At 37.0% G+C, this 18,796-nt stretch overlaps 1 protein-coding gene across 1 annotated transcript; it reads right to left on the bottom strand.

Moving 5' to 3' along the window:
* Positions 1-1,530: 1,530 nt before the first annotated feature.
* On the bottom strand, positions 1,531-17,146 carry ppid (peptidylprolyl isomerase D). Its single transcript, XM_056472390.1, has 10 exons — positions 16,983-17,146; positions 15,681-15,821; positions 14,199-14,305; positions 12,197-12,385; positions 7,965-8,087; positions 6,374-6,480; positions 5,680-5,824; positions 3,850-3,936; positions 2,100-2,142; positions 1,531-1,998 (listed from the first exon to the last, which is right to left on the bottom strand). The coding sequence occupies exons 1-10, from the start codon at positions 17,065-17,067 to the stop codon at positions 1,910-1,912; spliced, it is 1,116 nt and encodes a 371-aa protein (XP_056328365.1). The 5' UTR covers positions 17,068-17,146; the 3' UTR covers positions 1,531-1,909.
* Between the last annotated feature and the right edge of the window lie 1,650 nt (positions 17,147-18,796).

The following is an 18,796-nucleotide window of genomic DNA, read 5'->3' as shown; positions in this document are numbered from 1 at the left end:
CTCAACACTGTTGAGAACCGGGATATGAAAGTAACTGTATTAAAATAGGCACCGTCCTTATAAATAAACTACATAGTTGTATACAAAAGAGAGAGATGACTTAGAATATCACTTACCAGTTTAATAATTATTTGATCAGATGTAGTTAGAAAACAGGCAGTTTTAATCTTCTAAGCAAGGGCTTATTATGCAGTCCTGGCGCCATCTTGTGGATAGACAACGTCAACCGTCTTAGGTTAATGGACGCCGACGTGCTGTCTCTCAGAAATTATAAATATTTAGAAATGGGCACTATCCTTATAAATAAACTGCATAATTGCAATCTAAACAACTACATTCTCAGCTAAAAAAAAAGCCTCAAAAGTACATGATGTTGTCCATTAGCTGCAATATTTGTCAAACTGTAGTGAGTTTGTTGATCTGCTCACTCTATGTGGGCGGAGTAATGTGAAGAGGCTGTAGGAGTGCTGTTATTGCGGAATATCACACTGCTGTCAGCCAATCAGATTCGAGAACCAGACAGAACTGTTGTGTGTGTGTGTATGTATGTATGTATGTATGTATGTATATATATATGTATGTATGTATATATATATGTATATATATATATATATATATATATATATATATATATTATTTTTTTTTTTTATTATTACACTCATACATATAAACATGTATAGGTAATTTGTATCATTTATATCCAATTAAAAAAGTTCTCAAATATATGCATGCATATTTATATATACGTAATAAATACACAGATTACGTAAATACAAACCTTCATTTTGGATGTGATTAATTGCAATAAATATTTGCCCTGTACTAAAAATAAAACCGGGCTTTCAGAGCCAAAACAGCACGAATTTTACTCAAAGAATTTAAGCCAGTGCCATCTCGTGGTAGTTTATGTATTAGTTTATACAATCTAATAATTAAAACAAAATGCTAATAGCGCTGGATAAAGTTTGACTACTGTCATGAGACAATAATGTCCATACTGATTATGCCATCATTTAGATTTTCTCAATGACTGTACAATTTGTACCAATTTTGATAGATGAGTTTTTGTTCTGACACCAAACTGCATCTCAGGCTCTGTCTGCTTTTGTACAGTCTATTATGCAGTTTGGTGTCAGAACAAAAGCTGATGCAGCCTGAGATGCAGTTTGGTGTCAGAACAAAAACAGAACAGGCTGTATCTGGTTTTTTGAACAGTCTATTATGCAACACTTTGACATTGACAGCTTAATATGTTTCTCTCACACCAACCAACTGTATCAATTTAGTAACTGCGCCACCTACTGGTCAAAATTATAACTTAAACCGTTAAAAATTTTTTTTAAATACTTCCCATTGCTGTGGGCTTGACACTTCTCTTATAATCTCTTACGTCTGCCACTATATAGCTTGCAATATTCTATCTTCTGTATTTCCTCCTTCCTAACTTTGAGAAATGATTCCAATGCAGTAAAATAAATGGTTAAAAAAAACAGGCAAGAACTGTTCAGATTAAAAACCCACACAAAACAGTACACTGAAAAGATGTTTTATTTCATACACTTGACATGGCTAATTCCCATTTCACACAAAAAACCACCTCCAAACAAATGCTTCATCACCAGTCAATAAACAGCAGTCGAGACAAATGAACCCAAAAACAACAACAACAACAACAAACTGTGAAAGTCAGACTAGATCGAATAGCAATATCTGGCGATCGATCACCTGACTAAAAACGCACTCAAACTTTGTTCCTTCACTCAGACATAAACCTTATATAACACACAGTACTGATGATACAAATCTCTTTCCAAATTACCGCCTCAGTTTGACTCCTCTCTAGACTAAGTGCAATGTAAGTGAGCATATTCAGGTAGGTTGTGTGTTTCTGAGATCGCTACGGTTTCCTTCACGCAAACATTTTGGCGTAAATCTTCTTTTCTTTCTCCTTCTCTTCCTTCACTTGCTGCTTGACTTTATGCATTTCATTTCCAATTGCTAGAACAGAAACAAGATTATTATTAGTTTTACAAATTAAAAAAACTCCATGCTACTATTATTTAAAAACCAAATTAAGAACTTGTAAAGAGCAGGTTAACCTTTGTCTTCTGGTGCAATCTCGTGTGCTTTCTTCAAGTCAACCTACAAGAAGAACAGGTAAGTGCTGTAAAAATGAGCCAGTTTAAAATGTCAGCGCTAGACTGAATGGCTGTAATGATGTATATTTAAATGTTCTGAACTTTGAACATGTGTCTTTGTTAGAGTTGGAGTTGTTCGGTTCATTAATTGTGACTTGATTATATCTGCTCCTGAATTAAACTGAAAAGGATTTATAATGCGTTCTCTTTTGAAGCCTCAGAGCGGCAATTCAGTCTCCAGGTGGATGGAAAATCCTTCATAACCTCTTCCTTTGTGCTCAACGGATGAAACACACACGAGTTAGGAACAGCATGTGGGTGAGTCTGAAGGATCATTATTTTTGAAGCACTCAGGGCAAGAGTTCTCAAACTCTTTTTGTGAAGTCAAAGTTTAGCCTGATTGCTGTTCGTTTTAACAAATTGCTGAGGATTGAATATCAATAATCAGAAAAAAACCTGACATTTGGAAAATCTTTAAGAGTGCTTTGCTGAAAGTTTGGGAACAATTGATTTCAAGTTATATAAATGTGTTGGGCTGTCCAATACTGGCAATAAATGGAGAAAAAACAATTGATAATCGATAATGAACATGTTGGGCAGTTGGTATTTATGTTGTTACCTTGACTGGATTAGACCTATCATGGATACATTTTTATTTATGACAGGACAAGTCTCTGAGTGACTTATTGAGTCAATTCAAATGATTCATTCAAAATGACTGATTTATTTAGAAACTAAACAAGTGATTCCCTTAATGAATGGATCATTGAATCACTGGTGTAATTGATTTGTTCGAACACAGATTCATTCAGAAAGGAACACACCACAAACGAGTCGATCAGAATAGCTGATTCATATAAAAACCAAACAAGTGATTCCCTTTATAATTGATTATTAAACCACTGACATAATTGATTTGTTCAAAAAACAGATTCATTCAGAAAGGAAAACACCTCAAATGAGTCGATCAGAATAGTGATTCATTTAGAAACGAAACAAGTGATTCCCTTTATGAATGGATCATTGAATCACTGATAAATTGATTTGTGCAAACACAGATTCATTCACAAAGGAAACACCTCAAATGAGTCGATCAGAATAGTGATTCATTTAGAAACTAAACAAGTGATTCCCTTTATGAATGGATCATTGAATCACTGACATAATTGATTTGTTCAAAAAACAGATTCATTCAGAAAGGAAAACACCTCAAATGAGTCTACCAGAATAGCTGATTCATTTAGAAACTAAACAAATGATTCCATTTATGAATGGATCATTGACTCACTGATGTAACTGATTTGTTCAAAAACAGATTGATTCAGAAAGGAAGCACATCAAATGAGTCGATCAGAATAGCTGATTCATTTCGAAACTAAAAAAGTGATTCCCTTAATGACTGGATCATTGAATCACTGATGTAATTGATTTGTTCAAACACAGATTCATTCAGAAAGGAAACACCTCAAATGAGTCTATCAGAATAGTGATTCATTTAGAAACTAAACAAGTGATTCCCTTTATGAATGGATCATTGAATACACTGATGTATACACATGATTTATTCTTTCTCAAAATGTGTGTTTTTTTAACAATGATTGACCATGTTACCTTGCATAACATTAAAACTAAAATGCAAAAACATGTGTATATTGTTCTTGATAAGGCACACCCCTATAAATCTGTATTTCCGTCAGTGTAGTGTTGGTACCATGGCTTTGTTGAACTCTTTAAGGCCCTGCCAGGCCTGTGCTCTCCTGAACAACGCTTTAGTGTTTGTCTGGTTCAGCTCCAGCACCTGAGGAAAAAGAACAAATATATACTGTATAAATGCACAGACGGGGACACAATTGTTGGTACTCTTCAGTTTTGTCCATGCCAGTTTCATTAGTTTGCCTTTTTTAATGCTTTGTTGAATCACAAAACAAAAGCAGTATCTTCTGTTCATTGAACTGTTTTCAGTCATTTTGACTAATCATTGCTTTTTTCAGTTTTAAGCTTTTTCAGTGACCAACAATTTGTTCACACCAATTCAGCTGAAGTCAGAATTATTAGCCCTCCTGTTAAATTTTAATTATTTTATGTTTTCCCCAGTTTCCATTTAACAAAGAGAAGATTTTTTTTTTTTCAACAATTTTTTTAAATAAAAGCTTTTTAAAGGCTTATTAACCAGAGTAACCAGGTTAACTTGGCAAGTTAGAGTAATTAGGCAAGTCATTGTACACTACCGGACAAAAGTCTTGTCGCCTATCCAAGTTTTAGGAACTAAATAATAACTTGACTTCTAGTTGATCATTTGGTATCAGAAGTGGCTTATATGAAAGGCAAAGGCCTCTAGATTACGCTTATTTTACCAGAATAAAATATGATCATGTCTTGATTTTTAACTATTTTATTAAGACAGTAAGCTCTGACTTAGACAAAAGTCTTGTCACTGAACAGAAATAATGTCCAGTATAGAATATAAAGTCATGCTGCAGTGAAAACAGAATGAATATTGTGTCTGACTCCATCATGAGCTTGGAGTACTGCATCCATACATCTCTGCAATGACTCAAATCACTGATTAATAAAGTCATCTGGAATGGCAAAGAAAGCCTTCTTGCAGGACTCCCAGAGTTCATCAAGATTCTTTAGATTCATCTTTAATGCCTCCTCCTTCATCTTACCCCACACATGCTCAACAATGTTCATTTCTGGTGACTGGGTTGGCCAATCCTGGAGCACCTTGACCTTCTTTGCTTTCAGAAACTTTGATACGGATTTTGAAGTATGAGAAGCGCTATCCTGCTGAAGAATTTGCCCTCTCCTGTGGATTATAATGTAATGGGCAGCAAAAATGTCTTGATCCCTCAGGCTGTTGATGTTGTCGTTCACTCTGCAGATTTCTCTCACACCCCCATACTGAATGTAACCCCAAACCATGATTTTTACTTCACCAAACTTGACTGATTTCTCTGAGGGTTCCAGTAGGTCTTCTTTTTGTGATGATTGGGATGCAGTTTAACAGATGATTCATCAGAAAAACTTCTGCCACTTTTCCAAATGATCAACTAGAAGTCAAGTTAATATTTGTTGCTTAAGGGGGCTAATATTATTAACCTTAAAATGATTTTAAATATTAAAAACTGCTATCGAGTTGAAATAAAGACTTTCTCTAGAAGAAAAACTATTTTAGGAAACACTGTGAAAATGACTTAATCTGTTAAGTTTCACTTGTAAAATATTTTAAAATTAATTAATGTAGCATAGGAGGGTGAATAATTTTGCCCTTAACTGTATATAAATCACAGTTACCCTACAAACCAGCAGAAATAAGACTTTTGCAGTTCCCTTTAAGTAATCAGTCAACCGATTCCAATTCAACTGTTGCCTAAATACAGAGCCAGTGTGTCTGCTGATCTAAAAGCAGCACAGTTATTTCAAGAGCACTGAATAAGCTGACATGTGTTGATATAAAACATCAAGGCCCTTTGCTTCTTCTGTCCTCTGACCCCAATGCAACTGGACACTGTTCAGCAGCTCGACGCTTCCCTGTTACCTCATCACAGCTCTCGATGGCTTCTTGCCAGAGTTTGAGTTTGAGTTTGCAGGCGGCCGTGTTGAGAATGCAGCTCAGCGCTGTGGGCTCCAGCTTCTTCTGTGAGCTATCGTCGTCTACGATGTTGCCACACATTTCTAGATACCTGAGGAACAAAAAAGAGAAGAACTATAATGATAATGCTGTGCTTTAATAACTATCCAACTTTTTTCTGCACATGATGACTGCATTTTAAATTATGAGTTGCACTTGTTTGCAGAATTTCTCTCATTGAGGCGCCACATTGTGTGTACTTAAGACACAGTGTTAAACAACATCTGATGGCATAATTGAGTTTGCTCAATGGTATCATCTGTTCAGCCAGAGTCACACTTTATTTTGACAATTTTATGTTTATATTTTGAACCAAAAATTTCAATCAAAATGAAAGAAAAGCTGGCAAATGAAGCTCAGAGAGATGTCACAGTGGCAGATGGTTATAGCGGCGCTCACTGTTGATTAAACAGTGAGAGATCCAGCATATCAAACAGGTGCTCGCAGGAAAAGTCATCATGACACGAGTCGTTTTGATGAAAGAAAGCTCTATTTAAAACCGCCTGACAAATTAAATTGCAGTATGAAAGGCTGTCTCTTTAATTTCATGGAGGAGGTGTAACGTAATAATGGCTTTAATGCGAACTCGTCAAGTGTTCACCTGAGAGCTTTGGAGTATTTCTTGATGGCCGACTGCCAGTTCTGAGCCTTGAAGAAGTTATTGCCGATGTTTTTCAAATCCTCTGCCACAGTCGAGACTTTGTCTACCTAGAAAGACGAGAACAACGTTTTTTTATTGCCATGTGAATCACTTTTTAGCTGTCATATTATGGTATATTGTGTTATGTTTATATAAATAAATATATATATATATATATATATAGTGAGAGACTAATGGCTTTAAAATGAATAGTAGCTTAGTCAAGTGACATTTGAGGATGGATGGATGGATGGATGGATGGATGGATGGTTGGATGGACAGATGAATAGATGGACGAACATAGATGGATGGATGGATGGACGTACAGATGGATGGATAGACAGATGCATGGATAGACGAACAGATAGATGGATGGATGGACAGATAGAAAGATGGATGGATGGACAGACAGAAAGATGGATGGATGGATGGACAGACAGATGATGGATGGACGTACAGATGGATGAATAGACTGATGCATGGATAGACGAACAGATAGATGGATGGACGGACAGAAAGATGGATGGATGGATGGACAGACAGATGATGGATGGACGTACAGATGGATGGATAGACTGATGCATGGATAGACGAACAGATAGATGGATGGACAGACAGAAAGATGGATGGACGTACAGATGGATGGATAGACAGATGCATGGATAGACGAACAGATAGATGGATGGATGGACAGAAAGATGGATGGATGGACAGACAGATAGATGGATGGATGGATGGACGTACAGACAGAAAGATGGATGGACGGACAGACAGAAAGATGGATGGACGGACAGACAGAAAGATGGATGGATGGACAGACAGATTGATGGATGGATGGATAGATAAGATAGATGGATGGAGAAATGGATAGATACAGATGGATGGATGGATGGATGGATGGATGGATGGATGGATAGATAGATGGATAGATAGATAGGAAAAAATCAATTGTTATATTATTATCTTATAATTGTGACTTTGGTCTTTTTTTTTTTTCTTTTAATGAATAATAAAGTCAGAATTTTATATTGATTTTATAACTCGCAACTGCAAGTTCATATCTCACAATAATGAGAAAAAATCTGAATTCTGAGTAAAAACGTCAGAAATATGGGTTTAGGTCACACTTTACAATAAGGTTTCATTAGTTACTGTGTTTACTAACATAAACTAATTATGAACAATACTTGAACAGCATTTATTAATCATAGTTCACCAGTTACTAATCATTTACGAATGCATTATTACCATCCAAATTCATGCCTGTTAACATTAATGCACAGTGTGTGAACATAAGCTAACAATGTACAGCATGACTGTATTTTCATTTACTAACATGAACTAATACTGTAATAAATGCATTGTTCATTGTTTGTTCATGTTAGTAAATGCATTAACATACACTAATACAACCTTATTGTAAAGTGTTACCCTATAATATACTATGGTTTCATGATATACTTTATAATGCATGAACTCAAACTGTGTTTCTGGGTTAAAGTGATTTCATTGATGTTATATGCAGGTGTAGATGCAGAAATATAATAATGACATCTTTAAAGTCGACTTCGGAGTCCTCAGGGAAGTCAGGGTACGCGTCTCCTGAGCCGTCGTTCAGTGCAATGCTCCAGTCATCTCCAGCTTTATGCTCTCCACATTCAGCAATGACGCAGGGCTGAGAGAGACAGGTAATACCACAGTTACAATTAATCAAAATATTCAGTCTCCAGAAACACTTTGATTGACATTCTTTGTATGTTTCATCAGAGGGGGAAAGCCCCGCCCATTGTGCGGTCACACTGGGCTTTTCCTCCCATAGACTTCCATTCATATGCACGCGAATGCGTCAGACCGGAAACGCAAGGTATATAGCGCAAAGTTCAAGCTTGGTGAACTCTGACCTGCGAAATCTCATCACTTGACTGCGTGAGACCAATCAAGGATCAAAACAGGACCTCTCTAGACAGAAATTTAAAACATATACAGATCGCTTGTTTTTTTTAATGTCTAATCATCTTGTTTAATCCCGTAACACAAAAAGAAATGTCTTGTCCTTTCAAAACTATGATTTATCAAACTAAGACAGTTCACTTGCGCAGAACAGGTGACCAATTTCATGACTATTAAATCTTGATTAGGTGAACTAAACGCCTGTAAAAGAAAGATCTCAGACGCACCTGTCCTTCAGGACCTGTTAAGATCTCCGTCGATTTATATTTCCAAGCGTGAAAACAGATGTCACAACGTCATACGTCAGGTATTTATGCCCTTTTTTACAAGATGTAATGTAAGTCAGAGTGTGTCTGTGAAGCTTCAGCTCATAATGTGTACTTTTATTTTTACTTGCTGTACTTATTTTAAGTACAGTACTTAAGTACTAGAAATTTTTTTGGTTGAAGCAAAAATGTAGTTTTGTGAGCGTCTCTTTAAACCCAAATATGTAGTTTTTTTCTAGATATGAAGGTGGAGCTTGTGGCTCGGTTAATGTGACAAAGCCATTTGTATGTCAGTTGAGTGTTTTTTTACATATATATAAAATATATACATATATATGCATACATATATACATAAATATACATATACATATATATATATATATATAAATGTACTTTTGAGGCTTTTCAGGCGAGAATGTAGTTATTTAGATTGCAACTATGCAGTTTATTTATAAGGATAGTGCCTATTTCTAAATATTTATATAAATCTTCATCATCCTGACATCTGATGTTGTCTATCCACAAGATGGCGACAGAGACTGCATAATAAGACCTTAGAGGAAAAAAAACCCTCTAATTTCCAACTTCAGCTGATCAAATCACTATAAATCAGGTAAGTGACTTTCTAAGTTGATCTCTCTCTTTTGTATGTTGTAGTGCTGCATTGTATTTATACCATAGTAACTGTAGTGTATTAAGTGAGATTGGACTCGCATATCAGGAATGTCTGTATTTTGTGTTGGCCACTCTTTGTATAGCCCTGAGTTACTTTTTGGTTGGCCATCTGTTTGTTTCTAATGAGTCTCCTGTTTTCATTACTGCAGACTCCTTCAGTAAAAAAAGAAAGTGTCTGCATAAGTGTAATACCTGCGGCCTTGTGCCAACTGCTACTCGTGTGATATTGCTCAAATTTATTTATTTATATTTGGGTAAAATATAATTACTCTAAATGCACATTTTAGTATGGCATGGGAAAGAGTGATGAAAAAAAAATCCAATAAAAATCCCTTAACTCGCAAAAATATGCCTATTCATTTTAGACCAGCTCAAAAAAGCAAAAATTAATACAAATAATGAGAGATGGAAATGCATTTGCCGAATAAACTCCATTATGCTTGCATTGTTTACTGTTAGTTGCTAGGTAACCAATACCACAGTCGGCTGCTCTACACTGAAAAAAAAATGCTTTTCTTGCTTAGAATTTTTGTCTGGTTTCTAGTCCAAATATTTAAAAATTGTTAAATCAACAAGCATTTTTTAGACCAGCAAAATATATTGTCTTGTTTTCAGAAATCATTAAAGAATAAGGGAGTTTTTTTTTTTCAAACAAGCTAATTAATCGAGAGGAGTCTGGATGCAGACCTGGTGCAGTGCAATCTGAGCTGCATCCAATGCTTTTTAATGGGCTCACCTAACCCCACCCCTAACCCTATCTCTCACAGTGATGTCACTCGCTCCATTTGAGTGGATTGTGTCTGAGACTGCATCGCCGAGTGATGCAATCTCAGCTTGCATCAAAAAGGCTGCATCCACATACTATTGAATTAATCTGCCAATGGACCAAGCTAATTAATCTTGATTTCACTTTGACAAGATTATTCTGCTTACACCACTGGCAGATTATTGTGGTTGTTTTCAGGAAAAACTCACTTTTTTATTATGATTTCAGAAAACAAGACTACTTTTTGCTAGTCTAGAAAATGCTTCTTGATTTAACAATTTTTAGATTTTTGGACTAGAAACAACACAAACTCATAAGAAAAGCATGTTTGCAGTGTAACAATTTGAGAGAAATGCACATAATTGTTTAATTCTAAAAAATTTTTGCAAACTTTGAAAAGATTCGCTTCACATTAAGCAAATCTATCTCCAGTTCGAACTTGTAATCCTTTTTTTGGTCATTTTTGACATTTTATAATGCTCGAGATTTGCTTGTTTTGTTGTTTCCATCATGCTACGTTTACATTAGATGCTTTATTCGCGCATCCAAAATTCACTTCACAATAGATGCAGATTCACAACATGAGTAGGGTTTCTGTCTGCTTGGTGACTCTAGCTTCGCTGGCTAAATAGCTGACATAAATTTTATTGAGAGAGTAGCTGTGCTTTAGAAAGGCTGAAAAACAGCGTAGATTCATTCAGCGCCGTGTCTAAGTCCACTAGATCGTGATTTCAGAGGTGCACCCAGCTCTGTAAGTTCATCAACGCCTCCAGAAACTATACCTGGATGATGTAAGCTTTCAGCGGTGCTTCAGACTGAACCGAGCCCAGTTTGATCAACTGTTTTCCGGTGTCAGCAGGAGGATTTCCCCTTGGGACACCAACAACAGGTGCAACGTCATAATCACGCCCCATACTAGAGCAAGCTCCTGATTGCTTAATGTGGAACGAATGTCCACTGAAGTTCAGATTTTCCAACTCGAGCGTTTCGCAAATTGCGCACTTCAAACACGCAAAATGCTCAACTCGTGCACACGTCTGGTGTGAACGCAGCATCAGAATAGCATATAAAGGCTCCATCCCCTTCTGGAAATCTCAGCTCGTTTGTATTCAAAGGAGCATGCACAATAACAACGTGTTTTTGTTTACATTCAAATAGGGGCAAATTTAACAAGCTATAATGATTGATCTGCACTAGCGGTCTGCATTCCCGCGGTACCGCGGGACCCAACCAGATTTCTCGATAAACTTCTGAAGAAAACGCGATAGCAGTCGGTAACTCTGGTGTAATTTGAACATGAGCGGGCGGTCTAACAATATAGCGTTCCGGAGAGATAGAGAGAGATAGAGAGAGAGAGAGAGAGAGAGAGAGAGAGAGCGTGCGTTGTGGTGCTGTGTGTTGCTTGTTATAGGCTGTCTGGACTCTGTAGCATCCAGCTGGGTGTTTTTTTGGAGGCATATTTAATCACTATACATTTTACATTCTTCCTTGGCCTAATATGTACCTGCTAAGTGTATAGAAATAAAGCTTATATGATATATATAACCGTATACAGTAGTTGGCAAATATATCGAGTGGATATGTTTGTAAATCTGACATTCAGCCTACAATCCTTGCACAACCTACACTTTTATCTGTTATCTCTCTCTTTTGGCAGTACCCAATTTTAACGTGATATTTTGGAAACCAAATCTAAATTTAGCAGGAACTGTCGCGTAGGGTAGAAAATGGGGCAGGGCGGGCAGCAGGTGAACAAAGGCTGAATGTACAGCGGGAGCAGTCGGGTGTGGAATAAAACCTGGCAGGAGCGGGACTAAAAATTCAGTCCCGCGCAGATCTGTAATCTGTACATCGTTGGATTTGCTCTTCAGTGTTTTGGCTTTCAGCAGTGACACTTACATTACACTGAACTAAACTTGAACTTAAGCACTTTACTAGAACTTAAGCTAATTTGACAAAATCTACATTGTAAAAGTGCTATAAAAATAAAGATGAATTTGAAATGTGTGGTATTTGGAACTGAAACTTCACAAACAATTTCTGTGGACACCAGAAACATACTTAACATGTTATAAAATAGGAAATAATGTCATTTATTTAATAGTAAGAGATGTTTTGCGTGGTCACCTTCACTGGATTGTCTTCCTTGGTTTCCATCGCCTCCAGCATCTTCACCACCCCCATTCCCTTCAGCACTTGCCCGAAGACCACATGTTTTCCGTCCAGGTGTGGCGTAGGAACTGTGGTTATGAAGAACTGCGATCCGTTGGTGTTTGGACCAGCGTTGGCCATGCTGAGCAGCCCCTCTCTGTCATGCTGAAGAGTAAAAAGCAGAGCAGATTTTTAAAACACCACTTCATTTGACAAGAACACAACTCAAGGTTTCTTTGCGTCTCATACGTTCATTAAAGCAGACATCAGGAAATTAGGGAGATCGATCAAGTGCTGCGTTTGGTTTATGTAATGTTGAACCAATTTCTGAGTAATTACGCAGACTGATGCCTTTGATTAATTAAAGGAGAAGTTTGCTAAAAATTGCAATGGGATGGGTGAACTATCCTTTTATGCCTAAAGGTATTTCTCTTGTATTGCAGATCATTGACAGTCAGTCAATTTGGGAGGAGTTTTGCAGAGGCTACATGTCTCTGCCTTTGGTTTTGAAACAGCCAACTTTTTTGTTTAACAGAATTAGAACAGCATGACGGTCAGTGGCTCTTTTTACCATATGTTGAGCTATCCTATCCTGTAAAGCGGGGCGCCGCTAGACCCCATTTACTGGGGCACATGCCCATGATTTAACACAATTTACTTTATTCATTTTCTTCATTTTCTTTTCGGCTTAGTCCCCTTATTAATCTGGGGTTGCCACAGCGGAATGAACCGCCAACTTATCCAGCACGTTTTAGGCAGCAGATACCCTTCCAGCTGCAACCCATCTCTGGGAAACATCCTTACACACTCATTCACACTCATACACTACGGAAAATTTAGCATGTCTTTGGACTGTGGGGGAAACCCATGCAAACGCAGGGAGAACATTCAAACTCCACGCTGAAACACCAACTGACCCAGCCGAGGCTCGAACCAGCGACCTTCTGTGCTGTGAGGCGACAGCACTACATTTTACTTTATATGCATGTGTATTTATTAAGAGTGGTAATCCCAGAATAAAGACGTTATTCTCTATGTGCATCCGAACTAACGTTGGTGAAAGCAATGTGTTTAATCAAAAAGCAAACTGACGCATGCATGCAGAAAACCATACTCGCGAGCCCCACGCAGCGCTCCTGCTTGACGCACTGCTCTGCTCTTGCTGTGAGTACCGGTTGTTGACATGCACGCCGAAAAAAGTATGTGCCGCTCATGCACTCATGAAACCAGCATAAAAGCCTTCAATGCAGAGGTGTCGGGACGCAGTGGGTTAGCAAGTCGACAAACCTAAAGTTTAAATAATATCCGGGGGTCTTAAAAAGTCTAAAATGTAAAAATCTAAATTTAAGGCCTTAAAAAACCTTAAATTCACTCTTCTTAATTATTTTTGTTGTTGCTAGGTTCTGCTCAATTTGAATACATTTATTTTACCAATAAATTGGGGATTTAGCATTTTCTCTTTGTGTATGCGTGTTTTTGATATTGTGATCTAGGTCTTAAATTTAATACTGAATGGTCTTAAAAAGGTCTTTAAAAGTCTTAAATTTGACATCACGTTATCTGGAGAAACCCTGATTTTGATGACGATCCTAATTTGACAGCGTGGCTCTTGATAGACTTTCGTATGAAGCAGAAAGGAGGGATGATGAGTCAGAAAGGTAAAACTTAATATATTCTCGGCCATGTCTAAGACAACAGATAATTCTAGAAAACATCTTTTTTTTGTATTCTATAGTATTTCATTCTAATGAAGCTAATATTCATGCAAAAGTTTTCTCTCCAGGTGTGTCTAACAATAATAATAATAATAATACATTTATTTAGAATGACTTTTTTTTGTATTATGAATTAAAAAAAAAAAAATATATATATATATATATATATATATATATATATACATGGGTGGGTTTGAGGGTGCTGTGCCCTAGTAGAACTTTAAGTCTTGCAATGCCCCTGCTGTAAAGCATCTCTGTGGTACCTTGTAGTGAAAGTTTTCATCCTCAAACTTGTCCCCATAGATGCTCTCTCCTCCGGTTCCATTCTGATTAGAAAAATCTCCACCCTGGATCATAAAACTCTTGATGACTGAGAGATAAAACAAAACATATTCATGATTATTAGGAGACAAGGTTTTGATTATTTGTTTCATGAAGTGTGTCAGATGCCATTTATTCTGGTTTTAAATGATTATAATATGCTTTAATGTTTCCGATAAAAGTCAAACTATTGGTGAAAGAATGTTCCGTCATCAGTCAGTAAAGCATTTAGTGTACAGTTATGTAACTAGCAACATATTCTACAATGTACATATTAAAGCTCTATTACACATTTAAAAAAATCTGACCTTATATATAGGTATGGTAATGTAACATTTCTTCCAACATAGATAAATATATATAGATGAGAATATTTTTAGTAGTTGTTGTTGTTGTTGTTCTCCCCCCCCAACCCCCCCCCCCCCCCCCCCCCCCCCCCCGAAAAATTATTTTCATATATTAAATTGGTGGATTGGTAATGATTGTACATTTACTACACATACACACTCACTGGAAACTTTATTAGGTACAGCTTACAAGTACAGGGTTGGACCCACAAGTTACTGGAAATATTCCTCAGAAATTTTGGTCTATATTGACATGATAGCATCACAGAGTTGCTGCAGATTTGCTGCTCTATTGGGTTGAGTCTGGTGACTGTTTAGGCCATTTGAGTACAGTGAACTCATTGTCATGTTTAAGAAACCAGTCTGAGATGATTCAGGCTTTATGACATGGCGAGTTATCTTGCTGGAAGTAGCCATCAGAAGATAGGTACACTGTGGTCATAAAGGGATGGACATGGTCAGCAATACTCGGGTAGGCTGTGGCATTGACACAATGCTCAATTGGTACTAATGGGCTCAAAGTGTGCCAAGAAAACATCCGCCACACCATTACACCACCATCACCAGCCTGAACCGTTGATACAAGGCAGGATGGATCCATGCCTTCGAGTTGTTGATGACAAATTCTGACCCTACCATCCGAATGTTGCAGCAGAAATCGAGACTCATCAGTCCAGGCAACGTTTCTCCAATCTTCTATTGTCCAGTTTCGGTGAGCCTGTGTGAATTGTAGCCTCAGTTTCCTGTTCTTAGCTGACAGGAGTGGCACCCGGTGTGGTATTCTGCTGCTGTAGCCCATCAGCCTCAAGGTTGGACGTGTTGTGCGTTCAGAGACGCTCTTCTTTAGACCTCGGTTGTAACTAGTGGTTATTTGAGTTACTGTTGCCTTCCTATCAGCTGGACCGGTCTGGTCATTCTCCTCTGACCTCTGGCATCAACAAGGAATTTTGCAAATTTGCGTTACCAAGCAGTTGGACAGCTATACCTAATAAAGTGGCTGGTGAGTGTATATTTTGTATATATTTTAGAGCTTGTAGTAAAAACATCACTACAGTAATTTCCCTGATGGACACTCACTGCGGTGGAACGGACAGCCCTTGAAGTGCAGCGCTTTTCCAGTGCTTTTACCGACTCCTTTCTCACCAGTACAAAGGGCTCGGAAATTCTCTGCTGTTTTAGGGACCACATCAGCAAACAGCTCAAACACTACACGACCAACTGCAGAGTGGAGTAAAAAACAACAAAGAAATCATTATTAGTAATTGATTATTATTACTTGATCATTCTGGTGAAATGTTAAATAAATAAATAAATAAATAAATATATATATATATATATATATATATATATATATATATATATATATATATATATATATATATATTCATATTCTGATATGTTCTTATTAAAATAGGTAAGAGAATAAGTGCTCCATAATTTGGGGCAGCACAGTGATTTTTAATGTCATCAAATCGTACTAATTAAATATGACCTCAAATGAACTAAATCTAACAATATTTTCTGGAAAAGAAATTATTCTAACACTTGATGGCATTTTAGTGGGTGTCTTCTGTTAAACATGGTAAAAATTAAAACAGAAATACATCAAAACTAATTGTAATGTATTAAAGTTGATTTAGATTTTTAGTGGTTTGATACTTTAAAACGTTCCGTCTCTGACCCATATTTGTAATGAAATCTGTATAATATTTATTTGCTTTACATTTAACAACAATTACAAATGAAAAATATACTGTTTAATTTATTAAAACGTTTAATAATTATATTTCAACTACTACTGATGGTAAAGAAACATGTTGGTTAATGCCATTAGGAAATAACTCAAGAAACACTTAAAATTACCCCTACATACACGTAATTCAATGTATATCATAATAAAAAAAGTGAATTAAAAAGTATCTTAAGTCAATTTAAGACAAGAATGAAATGAAAATTCGGTCATTTTAATCACCCGTCACAAAGGGTAACCATTGACTACGATATTGTTTGTTTTACCTACTACGGCTGTCAACGGAAACCAACATTCTTCAAAACATCTTCTTTTGTGTTCGACAGAATAAAGTAACTCGTAAAGGTTTTATAACCGCTTGGAGGTGAGTAAATGAGCGAATTTTTATTTTTGGGATGAACTGCCCCTTTAATAGCACAACGCAATGGCTCGTACCACAAAAAAACGCTTAATAACACTGTTCACTGCCTGAATATGAAACATAACCCTTCTTTTCTACCCAGTGGTGTCTCTGTTTGAGTTTTGTATAGTGAATTTCTCTCTGTCTATGTGTGTTTGAGTAGCTCCAGCATGTGGCAGCAGCATGCAGTCATTCAGCTTCTCTCTGAAGAAAAACAACACATCCTGACCTCGTTCAGCACCGATTTCTACGTCAAAGAACACCCGGGGGTTTTCTGCGTTTCCAGGCTTGGCTTCAGGAGTTGGGTTTGACATTTTCTTGGGTTTTGATGAGGGAAAGAGTCCAGAACTGAATGCACGGCTGACTGGAGTATTCTGAAAGAAAGAATATTCCTGGTTGTAACAGAAACATACGTGAGCGTGTAGCGCCTTCTACTGCTGCGGAGACTCTTGATACTCGCTCCTCCAATATTTAAAGAACAGCATATGATATTTTAAAATTAAAAAATACATGCCAGGAGGTAAATATAAAAAAATACAAATATACTACATACAAATATACACGCACATTTCATGTATAGTGTTTTCTTGTTTAAAGAGTCTCCAATATATGTAATATACAAGCAAATTTCAGTCAACAATACCCTAAAATGAGGTTTCTTATTAGTAAATTTACATTTTACGAGGCGTGGTGTCTCCTCATAGCAAGAAGGTCTCTGGTTGGAGCCTCGGCTGAGTCAGTTGGCATTTCTGTGTGGAGTTTGCATGTTCTCCCCGTGTTGGTGTGGGTTTCCTCTAGGTGCTCCGGTTTCCCTCACAGTCCAAAGACTAAACTAAAAATTGTCGTTGTGTGTGTGTGTGTGAGAGAGAGAGAGAGAGAGAGAGAGAGAGAGAGAGAGAGAGAGAGAGAGAGAGAGAGAGAGAGAGAGAGAGAGAGAGAGAGAATTAGTGTGTTTGGCTGTTTCCTAGTACTGGGTTGCAGCTGAAAGGGCATAAGGGCAGATAGATGGATGGATGGATGGATGAATAGATAGATAGATAGATAGATAGATAGATAGATAGATAGATAGATAGATAGATAGATAGATGGACAGATGGACGGACAGACAGACAGACAGACAGACAGACGGATGGATGAATAGATGGATAGATAGACGGATAGACAGATGGATAGATAGATAAATAGATGGATAGACTGACGGACGGATGGATGGATGGATGGATAGATAGACAGATGGATAGACGGATACACAGATGGATAGACGGACGGACGGACGGACGGATGGATGGATTCAATATAAATGTACATTATACAACAGATATAAGGTAAACACCAACACAAATAGACATCTGCTTTCTTTCTTTCTTTCTTTCTTTCTTTCTTTCTTTCTTTCTTTCGTAGCTACTGCTGCGGAGACTCTTGATACTCGCTCCTCCAATATTTAAAGAACAGCATATGATATTTTAAAATAAAAAATACATGCCAGGAGGTAAGTATAAACAAAATACAAATATACTACATACAAATATACACACAAATTTTATGCATAGTGTTTTCTTGTTTAAAGAGTCTCCAGTATTTGTAATACACAAGCATATTTCAGTCAACAATACCATAAAATTAGGCTTCTTATTAGTAAATTTACATTTTACGAGGCATGGTGTCTCAGTGGTTAGCACTGTCGCCTCATAGCAAAAAGGTCGATGGTTGGAGCCTTGGTTGAGTCAGTTGCCATTTCTGTGTGGAGTTTGCATGTTCTCCCCATGTTGGTGTGAGTTTCCTCTGGGTACACAGTCCAAAGACTAAACTAAAATTTGTTGTTGTGCGTGTGTGTAGATAGATAGATAGATAGATAGACAGACAGACAGACAGACAGACAGACAGACAGACAGACAGACAGACAGACAGACAGACAGACAGACAGACAGACAGACAGACAGACAGATAGATAGATAGATAGATAGATAGATAGATAGATAGATAGATAGATAGATAGACAGATATACAGATAGATAGATAGATAGACAGACAGACAGACAGACA

The sequence above is a fragment of the Danio aesculapii genome, chromosome 14 (genome assembly GCF_903798145.1).
Source record: "Danio aesculapii chromosome 14, fDanAes4.1, whole genome shotgun sequence".
Lineage (NCBI taxonomy): Eukaryota > Metazoa > Chordata > Actinopteri > Cypriniformes > Danionidae > Danio > Danio aesculapii.
This window is presented reverse-complemented; position numbering and strand designations above follow the sequence as displayed.